Source organism: Sardina pilchardus, chromosome 7 (genome assembly GCF_963854185.1).
Source record: "Sardina pilchardus chromosome 7, fSarPil1.1, whole genome shotgun sequence".
Taxonomy (NCBI): domain Eukaryota; kingdom Metazoa; phylum Chordata; class Actinopteri; order Clupeiformes; family Clupeidae; genus Sardina; species Sardina pilchardus.
In genome coordinates this window covers 13,472,412-13,485,390 of record NC_085000.1, presented here as the reverse complement: position 1 = coordinate 13,485,390, position 12,979 = coordinate 13,472,412, and the positions used below count along the sequence as shown (strand labels likewise).

Genomic DNA, 12,979 nt, shown 5'->3' with positions numbered 1-12,979 from the left:
TCAATAGAGGAAACGGTCTGTGCTGCCCCCACGTGGTGGTTATTCAATAGAGGAAACGGTCTGTGCTGCCCCCACGTGGTGGTTATTCAATAGAGGAAACGGTCTGTGCTGCCCCCACGTGGTGGTTATTCAATAGAGGAAACGGTCTGATCATTTCCCTCACTGGCACCAGCCTCTATTTCCCAAGCAGAAAAACAGTTCTCGACTTGTCACTATAGAGCGGACTTCATTACATTACATTTGGCTGACGCTTTTTAGCCAAAGCGACTTACATGGTAAACAATTTAAGCTTTTTAAAGCAGTTCTCACAACAACTCTAGGACAAATGTTAAAAGGTAGAATGCACTAAGAATAAGTGCATCAATGAGTGCAATTGTCCGAAAGGGGAATGCGACTGGGAATGTCTGCTGGGAATGTCCGCCTCCTTGTTGTCCCTGTCAAGGTTGCCATGGTCGTGGACACCTCTACAGGTACAAGTAGCTTCCATCACATTCCAAACCAATACTGAACGTTTGATTGGACGCAGTTCTGTTGTACACCAAGTAAAGGTCACATTATTGGTTTTGAGGAGCAATGAATTCCTTGCATAGCACTTCATGTGCTATGGCTATTGTAGTGCAGGAGAGTTTCTGCACAGACCTGAGAACAGCAAATGCCAGTGTGTTGTATTGGAGAACACAGCACATTTTCAGTTATGTTTACTAAAGAAGAGTTATCATGTGAATATCCAAAACTATCAAAAGGAAATAAATGAACACATCTTGAGGGGACAACAAATCTTTATTTGTTTCTTTAAGTGAATTCTTTGGATGGGATCAAATGGAATGTTAAGAAAGCTTACATGTTATTTTCAGTTTTTTTACAGTTATTCCTTCACAACCCTTGACCCTTTTGTACGTTGTTTAACTGAAAAAAAACAGCACAAACTAGTCACTGTATAAATTGAGACAAGCCTACAGTATGGCATTCAACAGTCCTGTTTTTGACATGTTCTCAATTGCTTTGGGTCCTTGGTCACTTTATGGGGCGAAGGCCAAGCCAGTGACATTGGCGATCCAGTCGAAGTACTTGGAGATGCGCGTGTAGATGCCATACTTGCCCGCCTTGGCGCACTCCTCTCCCCAGCTGACGATGCCCGTGAGGAACCAGGTGCCCTTGTACATGGAGGCGTGCGGCCCGCCGCTGTCCCCTTGGCACGAGTCCTTGTCCAGGGTGTCATAGCCGGCACAGAACATGGAGCCCGACACACGGTCAGTGCTGCTGCCTTTACACTCGGTCCGGTCCACGTACGGCACCTGAACCTTGAGATTGGATCAGATCGGATTAGATTAGATTAGATTAGATCAGATTGGATTAGATTATATTAGATCAGATTGGATGGCACTTTATTAATCCCCAAGAGGGACATTCTTTTGCTACCTGGCGACCACACACAACATACATCAGTGGGACATTTGACACTTAAGACAGGGCACAACACAATACACACTATGACACACACTACAACAACATACATCAATAGGGCAGTTGACGCTTAAGACAGGGCACAAGACAACACATACAACACACACTACAACAACATACATCAGTAGGACATTTGACACTTAAGACAGGGCACAAGACAACACACACTACAACAACACATAAATAGGTATGCACAGACACAAGCACTGAAAGGACACAATAAGCACAGCACAATCTCAGCAACATAAATCACAACAGCAATGATAGTCAGCAGCTCTTGTTAAAAAGTCTGATTGCTGATGTGTAAAATCCATTTTAGAAGACTGTCTATTCTTTTTCGAACAAAAGCACCACTGTCACGTCTGGTGTAGCTACTTCCATTGATTATAGTGATTATTAACTGAGACCAGTCTTCTAAAATGGATTTTACGCGTTGTGAACGGAACGCTTCAGTTACGCGCCTGGTGTAGCTCCCCTGTTAGGCTACCGCCCCAACATGCAACAGCATGCAATAGAACAGCGTAAAATAGAACCTTCTGGAGTGTGGACGAATCAGGGCCACCGAAGCGCACTCTGCCCCAGCCGCTGACCAGAGCCATGTCAGCGTTCCGCAGGAGGAACTCGGTGAAGGTCTTGGGGCCCAGGCAGATGGGGATGATGTAGTCGGAGAAGATGACGGGGTCCCGGAGGTGGAGCAGGGCGATGTCGTGGTGGTAGAGGCTTTTCTTGGCGTCGTACTTGTGGTACAGGATGATGTTGTCCACCTCGTGGTCACGCTCGCTTTTTTCATCCACATGCTTGTCATGTTCCCCTGGTAGAGTGTTAAGATGGTCGTTAAGATAGATAGATAGATAGATAGATAGATACTTTATTGATCCCCAAGGGGAAATTCAAGAGGTATTGCCTGCAGGAATCATGAACCTTCCAACAAGGTGTCTCAATAGTCTGCCGCAACGTTTGGGTCAATAATATTTATATATTATGGATATGTGTATGTTATGAACAGAAATTGCTGCATATTTGTCCACTCACCAAGTCGGATGAAGAAAGGTCCCTGGCCCTCAGTCTCAACTTTACAGTGGGCTGCCGTGACAACCCAGACATCACTCAGTAGTGAGCCGCCACAGAACACCATCCCGGAGGCTTTATTGATCAGAGCCACCTGGAATTATGAGTTAAACAGAAATTAGAAGATTGCTATGTTGAAGTATAGACCTCTGAAGTTCGGCTACATCTTTGCCCAAACAAGGAGATCTGGTATCTTGACATTTTTTTTAAGATGGCACAGAGCTAACTTACAATGCATCTTGCCATAGTTAGTTAGCTTCAATTACTGTAACACCTATCCTTAAATAGGCAAAGATGGCAGCTTTTGCTCCTTTTTGTGGGCAAACTTCAGAGGTCTATTGATCGATATACATAAATTCAGTGTCATTTTTTTACAAGCCTGTTGTTATTATGGTATTCACTATCAATCCAATATCCTCAGTCTGGAAACAGTACAGAAGCATTGCAGTCCTCGTTTGTTGACTTGGCCCCACTCTACACCTAGAGCAGCCAAAGCTCCGTAAAGCTGAAGCCACATTTACTCTTTTATCCGACGCTTCTATCCCAAGCATCATATGTGACAATTTTTTTTTTTTTAAGTATATTTTTTGGCCTTTTTGCCTTTATCATTATAGGACAGTGAAGAGGTAGACAGGAAACAAGTGGGAGAGAGAGATGGGGTTGGATCGGGACATGACCGCAGGTTGGATTTGAGCCTGGGTCCCCATGGGCACTCGGACCCGTAGATGGTACAAGCGCTAGCCTGCTGCGCCACAGCACCCCTCATACAGTATATATAACATCATATAACACGGATAGTTCCGGTCCTTTATTATAACTGGCTGAATCACGTGCGATGCTGGTGTAAAACCCAACACAAACATACACTTTGACCGCATGTCGTTCTATAGTAATGCGCTAACACAACTTACACAAAGCTAGAGTAGCCGCGTCTCCATCTTGCATGGCAAACCATTCAGATACAGGAAATATATTTATTGGCGGAAGAATGATTATCTATGAATACATCGTTCCATTTTTCGTTGCTGTGCCTTCATTTCATGAAATCTTGCCGAATAGACATAGTAAGACAAGTTTTAGGAAAGCAATAAGCCACTCGAGTCCGTCGTTTGCACTGATTTTATAACAGCTAGAACCGCTTGCGCATCGTGCCTAGCAACACCCCTTAGCTGTTCTAAGATCAGTGCAAACGACGGCCTCTCGGGGCTTATTGCCTAATTATATTACAAGGGGCCATTGTTCCCGGAGTACTTGGGGTTAAGTGCCAAGCTCAAGGGCATAATGGTGGGAATTGAACCCACAACTGTTCTGCCCCAGCTCCTAAACCACTAAACCATACTAAGCCCAATCTTTGGAGAATTAACATTAGTCTTGGGAATTGAACCCACAACTGTTCTGCCCCAGCTCCTAAACCACTATAGTCTGGCTATCACCACACTGAGCTCAATCTTTTGAGATTGAACATTAGTCTGGGGAGTCTGCGCTGTATTTCTGCAGCACAAGAGGCATGAGGCATTCTTGTACGCTTGGAAAGTCCTTCAACCAATCAGACCAACAATCTAGGTGCGCCTGCCTGGTGGATAAGCCCAATTGTGATTGGTTCCAGCAAACGTGGAAGCAGGAGAGACAAATGTGCAGGTGTCCAGCCTGAGCTGCAGGGCGAACTCTTGTAATCATCGGCAGATCGGGCTGGGTTTACCCATGCAGTCTGAAACCACTATGCTACCATGGCCCTCAAACAGAGAGGGTTAAAGCGGAGCGAGAGGCGCAAACGTTCGATCATTTCCGCGTTCTGTCTTCAAAAGGGGGAGGGGGGCTAAATCCCCCTTTAAGCAGACCTGCTAACATTCGAACTGAACTGCTTACCGATCTGACAGAGATTGATATCCCACTAACACGCCTCTTTAAGCAGACAGGAACTGTTCGAATTTTGCTTCCATAGAGATGCATTACGTTGCTCTATCTTGTCAATAATTAAGGATCTTTGCCTCAAATTATAGTTATCTGCCTGTCTGGCCTCGTACCTGCCACGGAATTTCCCCTCGGGTAGCCTCGTTTCCGCCGACGATGCGTCCGTCTCTGGACGAGGGCAAATGCAGGAGCGGAATTGTCAGATTGTCCACTGCTGGCAGCTGGGTGCTGTTGACCTCCAGTGCTACTGGACTCGCTGTGGCATTGGTGAGGCCAAGGGTGTTGTTCTCAGAGGGCATTTGAGTGGACATGTTAACATTGGCGTTGAACGACACGTTGTTTAGGTCAACTGCTTCTGAAACAGTGAGGGATCTTGTAGATAGTTGGTCCTTTATGGTTTTGGCAATTTGGCCGCAGGAGTATTGACCTGACAAAACCAAACAAACAAACAAACAAACATGTTTATTTTCTCACCCTTGGGCTTTGAGGCTTGAGGAGGAAAAGCAGTGAAGCTGTTGTTAGCTGGTGTACAGCAAACAGTCCCTTTATGGCCTTTATTCAAATCATTTGCTCAGGCAAATGTGATCAAAATCAAATGTGGTGTGTGTGTGTGTGTGTGTGTGAGAGAGAGAGAGAGAGAGAGAGAAAGAAAGAAGAAAGAGAGGGTGGAGATGGAGAGAAAGAGAGAGATAAAGAGAAAGCGAGAGAGAGATGAAGAGAGAGAAGATAGAGAGGGTGGAGATGGAAAGAGAGAGAAAGAGAAGATAGAGAGGGCGGGGATGGAGAGAGAGAGAAAGGAAAGCAAGAGAAAGAGAAGACAGAGAGGGCAGAGATGGAGATGAGTACTTAGTGGTTCGCAGGTCATCCTGTCGGCCCCCCGCCGGTATCCAGGTGCACACGCACAGGTGGGCCCCCGCACCTTATCTTCGATGCAGAACTGCGTGCAGCCACCATTGTCCACGTCACACTGACGAGCGATCTCTTAATGAGAGGAACGGAAGAGCACAGACACTAGTTCCACTGACGAGTTTTCAAGTAACAGGATGCTTAACAGTCACAACTTCTGGTCACAGTTCAGTTGTCATTATGTGAAGCCCTCCTACCCACTCTCTAAAAGATTGGCCCGGCCCTCGTTGAAAATGGCAAGCTCCCAAGTCAACAGAGAGTTGCTAGACCACCCCGGCAGCAATAGATTTGCCGCGAGGGGCGTCTAGATTTCTAGGCTACTGAAATGACCCAAGGAAGATTCTCTTAAAGCAACACTAAAGAGCCTTTTGTACCTCAAAATAATGTTTCTAAAATCATGTCAGTGGTTCATTAACTCGTAACAGGGTGAACGGCACTTCTGCATTCGTTTTGCGGCGCTCTATTGGCTATAACCGCACTATTGCTTTAATGGGAGGAATGGAGGAACAGAGAGACTACCAGTAGTTTCAACATCATACTCAAATGCAGTGGGACATTAAATTACTGGCATGACATTGTTTCAGATTTGTCCCACAGCATGAGCCATAAAGTGAAATGGTACCACAATACAGAAAAAGAACAATGTCCGTAGAACAATCTATAAGCTAAACAAACATGCAATATTTCAAATGAAAACCCTGAACATCCTACCAGTACACGGCACAGGGATCCACATAAGACTACCTCTTATTTACATCCTGCCTGTTCAAGTGTGGGTGAAACACTGTAACACTAATCAGTTCCCAGAGTGTACTCATGTCTTCTGCCATGTTTACCCAGACAGACACAAGGGACAGGAGTCACCCACTCACCTACAGTATACTCATGTCTTCTGCCATGTTTACAGACCACTGATCTATAAAGAATTATTCTTTATAGATCAGTGAGACAGACACAAGGGACAGGACACAAGGAACAGGAGTCACCCACTCACCTATTTCGCAGTTCTTCCCACCAAAGCCAGTGGGGCACCAGCACACATAGAAGCTCATGCCATCCTGGCACCGCGCCCCGTTCTGGCAAGGAGAGGACTCGCACTGATCCCCATCTATGGCAAATAACAACAGCCTTCTTAAAACAACAACAACCATAGCATAGTGCTAACAACAATACATTCCTAGGCTTATAATACAGTAATTTCCTGTGTATCAGTGCTGTAGTCTAGTTTTCTGTGGTGGGTATACTGTCAGTGATGCGTCGCTTGAGGCGCGCCGCGCGCCCACCCGCAAAAATAAATAAATAAATAAATATATGTATCAATCAATTATGTATATACATACATATAATACATAGACAATCTTAGCCACAATTGACCCTTCCAGAGCCCCGCCCTAAAACCGCCACAGGCCAATCGTGGCTTAGTAACCCGTAACTAGGCAAGCAAGGCCTGGCAAGCTTTCGAGTTTTTGCCATGTTAACCTATGGAGACTGCATAGCCTGTGGGCCATTAAGGGCATTTATTTGGATGTGTGGTGGCCCCAAACACGTGAAATCACGGTGAAATAACATGTTGAACTATAATGACATGATATAGTTTGAAATACGTATTTTTCTAACTTTAAATTTTGCATATTGCGTGATAGCCTATTTCCATAACCGCGAGATACGTTTCACGATGGCGGCAAAACGTTCTTAATAGACATTCAACGAGACGTATGTATAGCCCGTCAGCAATTCTGTCTAAAATAATATCTATTTGAAGTACCAATCATGTTATGTTGTCAAATATTGACGTTATGGAAGTATAGCTTAAAACGTTATGCTAGTTTTGTCCCCCCGCCTGTTTCATTCGTACTAGCCTGGAGGAACCATCGAAAACAACGCGTACCTCCGACTTTTGCTTAAATAACTCATGAACGGTTTTGTCCAGAGCTGAAAATGCAACTGTAGTTGACAGAGGACAGATGTAGCTCGCTAGTGACCAAATATGAGCTTTCAGTGTGGTACGATGTCTTTGTAAATTACATTTGTTTAAAAAATCCTGTTTCTCCTCCATTGTAATACACGGGCAGGGTGCGAAAGTTTGACAGGCGTAGCAACAGTAACTATGGAGGGCGGGACTTCTGGAAGGGTCAATTAGATACTTTATATCCACCACACACAGTAACAACCCAGATAGCAAAACTACACCGGGACGGAACTGGGCCACATCTACCACAACATTCGGCACGGATCTGCATAATGGACCTGATCCGGCGTCCAAACGCACATCGGTCCAAAATTGTTTTGGATCCTTTTGACGGATCTGCGGCAGATATGAACTTGCACTCGTCCAGGTCCGTCCCAGATAGCAAAACACACCTACCACGACATCCGGCACGGATCTGAATAGTGGACCTGATTCAGCGTCCAAACGCACATCGGTCCAAAATTGTTTTGGATCCGTTTTACTGATCTGGTGCTAATAAGAGCTAAGATTGCTCCCAACAAACAAGATAACGTCCCGGCGATGATTCAGAGCATTTTAAAGAACGTATTTCTCACCGCGACGTAAAAAGAGGAAAAATCTAATTACCTCGACTTTCACCCAATTTATTTTTGTGCCGTTTAGCTTTCCCCTCCCCCAAGTAGTTCGGTCACGAATTTCATGGCGTGCGGTGATCATTAATGAACGTGAAACACCTGTCATTACTTTTAAGCAGACATTAGCCTACAGCAATGATTAGCAATTACATGCATTGTTTGTATATACGATACCAATTTGACTTACGTGTTTATGCGACTTGTTGAATGATGATCACGTCCAGCTGATTAGATAGCTTGACAGTTAGCTGGACATTTATACTCGCTTAGGTCTGATACTTTCACGACCACGGTGTATTTTCCCCCTAATAAATTACTAAGTCAATGGTCATATCTAGTAATGTTATTGTTCAAAACATCAGTGGAGTAGGTTAGCCTATAAGCTAAGTCCCAACCATATTGTTTCAAAATTCAAAACTAATATTTGCAATGCATGCTGGGAAGCAAACCTCAACAAAGTAGGCCTACACAAAATATAATTAAAGTTATCAGAGAATGTTTAGGTTATATTTTATATCTAAACCATGAGGTTTATAAAGACATAAAATTGTGATAAGCAGTAGCCTATCCTTAATTCTTCTGCAAAGTTTTTTTTATAGTGGTGACCAGTTGGGGATGTTGTGAATGTCTGCCTAAAGTCATATGTAATATGGGACCTGTATTGCAGATCCGTAGCCTACCACACAAAAGAAGCGGACCCGTAGGCTACCACACTTAAGAGGCGGAACCGCATTGCAGATCCGTACCACACAATAAGCGGACCCGTACCACACACAAAGTACCACACACAAAAAAGTATATATTCTATTCTAAGAGGCCGTACCACACACACAAAAAAAGTATATATTCTATTCTAAGAGGCGGAACCGTATTGCAGATCCGTACCACACACAATAAGCGAACCCGTACCACATACAAAGCACCACACACAAAAAAGTATATATTCTATTCTAAGAGACCGTACCACACACAAAAAAGTATATATTCTATTCTAAGAGGCGGAACCGTATTGCAGATCCGTACCACACACAATAAGCGAACCCGTACAGGTTCGCTTTTGTGTGTGGTATGGATCTGTCATACGGGTCCGCTTATTGTGTGTGGTAGGCCTACGGATTTGCAATACGGGTCCGCTTATTGTGTGTGGTACGGGTCTGCTTCTTGTGTGTGGTACGGATCTGCAATAGGGCTCGGGCACACGCCTTGCATTCTAGGAATATAGCCACCATGTTGGTAGCGTACCGAACGTAATATCCATTCATTCAGACGCAGAGGACAAGAAGCAGAAATATAGTATTAGCGATTCTCTTCCTCTTGCGATCGTGGGTTGCACGGTTACACCCCACTACACAGCACCAAGAAGGCAAAAACTAAGTAACAGGAACACACTAATAGGTGGGAGTAAATCCATAGTAATCCATAGTAAACTAAGGAGTGAGGCTGCCAATATGGCTGTGCCCGTGAAGTTTTCACGTCATGATCCCGAGCCCTATTCATGGGTTTCATCAGGTCCCTTTCCACAGGTGTATACAATCAAGCACCTTAATTATCAATGCAGACTGCATGGTGCTGATACACCTGTGCAAAGGGACCTGATGAAACCCATGAATACGGGTCCGCTTCATGTGTGTGGTACGGATCTGCAATACGGGTCCGCTTGTGTGTGTAGTACGGGTCTGCTTGTTGTGTGTAGTACGGATCAGCAATACGGGTCCGCTTATTGCGTGTGCTACGGGTCCACTTATTCTGTGTAGTACGGATCTGCAATACGGGACCGCTTATTAGGTGAGGTACAGGTCCGCTTATTTTGTGTTGTACGGATCTTCAGTACGGGTCCGCTTATTGTGTGTGGTACGGGTCTGCTTATTGTGTGTGGTACGGATCTGCAATACGGGTCTGCTTATTGGGTGTGGTAGGGGTCCGCTTATTCTGTGTTCTACGGATCTTCGATACGGGTCCGCTTATTGGGTGTGATAGGGGTCCGCTTATTCTGTGTTGTACGGATCTGCAACACGAGTCCGCTTATTAGGTGTGGGCTACATCTGGCCCACAGTCAGACACCGTAGGTCCGCTACATACGGATCTAAAGGCTTTCATGCGGATCCGGCCCAAAGGAAATTGCTATCTGGGAAGGAACATAAAAGGGTGGATGTTGAGGATAGCCTGCAACAACTGACTTTTACTCAATAGGCCGAGGCCTATTCTCTGCTTTCCTTTGAGTGGAGTTTTCATTTCACCCCTACATTAAAGTTATAGCATTCACAAATATTTCAGCAGAAAGTATTCATTGTTTCCCACAGATTAGAAGGCAATGTGTGGCTTTTTAAGGCTCTCCTTTCATATAATGTGAATGATTTTTTAACAAGATGTAAAAACACACACATTATGTAATTATTTATACATTATATTGAAATTTCTGATGTTCATGACAGCAAACTTTATGCAGATAGCCTAATATTTATATTGCAACTCCACCTCTCTTACATTTAGCTGTCTGGTTGAAGCCTCAACATATTGTACACAAAGTAGCAGGCTATAAGCTTAGGCTAGGTTGGACTGTTCAGTTTCCCCACATACTAGCAGCCTACTAATGATGCTAACCGGATTCCACAGTATTTTAGCAGTAATTTAGCTAGTCGTCTTCTGTGCGTCCTTGCGTTCACGATTGTGAATGTTTTATATGGATTAAATGTGCATGTCGAGGGCGGGTGTCCATTGAGCGCGCACCAGAGCAGGCCAAGGAGAATGAGTTTGCTTCTACTGTTTGGTTGCACATAGTCTACAAAAGTTGCGGAAGAATTGTATGCTTCCACCCGTGCGACTGCGAACGCTTCCAAGGATGATCTCGTTGGTTTTCAGGTTTTCAGACCATAGACACGGTGTGCACGGAGGGGCTGTGTTTGCTTGTGTGTAGACAGACGCGTGAATGTCAGAGAGGGACAGCAGGAAAAGGAAAAATTCAGCTTAACGAATGCTGCGTGTTTTTCAATAGCGTTAAAAAATAAAGAAATAAAGAATAACCATTAACTGACGTTGATTTCTTCCAGCTACTCAAGAGCGATTGAATGATTTCAGAGGTTGTTGACACGTATCTTTGCCTATGTTTTACTGGATATACGCAAATCCATGAACTTTTTAGGTGGTTATACGGCGTATACCTGCGTATCACGTAGACTACAGCCCTGCTGTGTATTAGCCGCATTGTGTATAAGCCGCAGGACAGTGTTTCATGCAAGTTAAAAGAAGCAAACCCATATTCATATGCAAAAATACAAAATCAATGTATAAGCCAATGGTTGAGATGTATAGTTAATAGTTGAGAAATGATAGTAATATATACTGAAAGTTCAACGGAACTTGGAGGAGAACAGATGAAAGCGTACATCATTGGTGCTTTTCAGTGATGTATATGTTTGAGTGAATGTGGTGGGCGTCTTACCCATAAATATATATATGTATATATATATATATATACATGGTCTTACCTACATAGCCAGTCCAGAACTCCATCTTCAGATAGGCATGCGATAGTGAAAGAGTGAAAGAGTGAAAGAGTGTCACATCCACATAACTGGTGATAACTATATGCTATATGCTATTTCATTATAACACTAGAGGCTATCAGGACCATTTGAGAATGGGAACAACACACAGCTACATCATGGAACACTGACTGACAGGACAGCTAAAATAAAACATTTTGTATGACATAGTTGGCTATTGTCATGCTTTTGACAGACTGTTTAACAAAAGTATTCCCTCAAGTATTCCCCATACATTACATTACAATACATTACATTACATTTGGCTGACCAAAGCGACTTACAACATGTTAAACATTTTAAGCTTTTAAAAGCAATTCTAACAACAATTCTAGGGAAAATGTAAAAACAAGGTATAGAGTACAGTAAGAGTAAGTGCATCAATACATACATACATACACACACACACACACACACACACACACACACACACACACACACACACACACACACACACACACACACACACACACACACACACACACACGGGCGGTGTGTAGCCTACCGTTTTGGCGTTGTCCTCAAACACCTCCCGGGCCTCCTCCCAGGTGCACTTCTCCTCGAGGCACTCCCGCTCCAGGTTGTCGCGCTGCATCTCCTCCAGGTGCCCGCTGTTGTACCTGCGCTGCCGCCGCAACACCGTGCTGGCCGTCTGCGGCGACACGAACACGGACGCTGCAGCAGGAACAAGCAACGAGAGATGAGAACGCCGTCACTCTCTGTGTTCATCATGAGGCATATTCGGTTCCTTTATTGTTACATCTCAGTCCACAGCATATACAACATAAACATTATTTGGGTGAACAAACATGGGAGCATTCCCAATTTGAAAATAAGAATATAAGAAGGTATACATTAAAGCAATAATTGTTATAAAATTGAAGATGCATAGGCATTATGTAATAAAGTTAGGAATAACTAAGCTTGATCTTCCATTTCATGGCAGCTATTGAACAAAGCGATACTGGAAGGGTGTTTAGTAACCCTTGATCACTTTGTCATAAGGTCTGGAAAGCCCTAACAAACTACATCTCAATAAGTATGTACTCTTCCCTGCATACATATCATGTTCTACATGTATTACTGTGTTGTTCAGTTTGCTCTATTTTAAATGACATTAGCAATAAAAAAAAAACAAGCTTACCTCCATATGTAAACCATTTATCCACCAAAAGAGAGACTAGTAGGAGTGATAGAAAAATCTTTCCCATACTTTTTTAAGAGCAACAAACAGTTAAAAAAAACAAAACAGATGACCATTAGCTCCACAAGTAAACAATCTAAAAAGCACAAGCACACAAGCACAGATTGCCTAAGGTCTCCGTCTGTACCTGTGTCCAGCGGACTAGAAATGAACCGGTGGTCAGGTCTGGCCAGAATCTTGCCAGTGGTGTTTCATAAATCATTTGTGGTGATGACAACTGGAATGGTCACCTGACATCTTTGTAATGCAGGCTACACCTGCTGTAGTTTGTGTAGCATGTTTTTTTTTATTATTGTTATTT

At 43.8% G+C, this 12,979-nt stretch overlaps 1 protein-coding gene across 1 annotated transcript; it reads right to left on the bottom strand.

Moving 5' to 3' along the window:
- Nucleotides 1-761: 761 nt before the first annotated feature.
- Nucleotides 762-12,822, bottom strand: LOC134087360 (coagulation factor IX-like). Its single transcript, XM_062540807.1, has 9 exons — nucleotides 12,619-12,822; nucleotides 11,980-12,149; nucleotides 11,418-11,442; nucleotides 6,344-6,457; nucleotides 5,290-5,424; nucleotides 4,557-4,870; nucleotides 2,497-2,626; nucleotides 1,998-2,275; nucleotides 762-1,301 (listed from the first exon to the last, which is right to left on the bottom strand). Exons 1-9 carry the CDS (start codon nucleotides 12,683-12,685, stop codon nucleotides 1,020-1,022), a joined length of 1,515 nt encoding a protein of 504 aa, XP_062396791.1. The 5' UTR covers nucleotides 12,686-12,822; the 3' UTR covers nucleotides 762-1,019.
- Nucleotides 12,823-12,979: the final 157 nt, after the last annotated feature.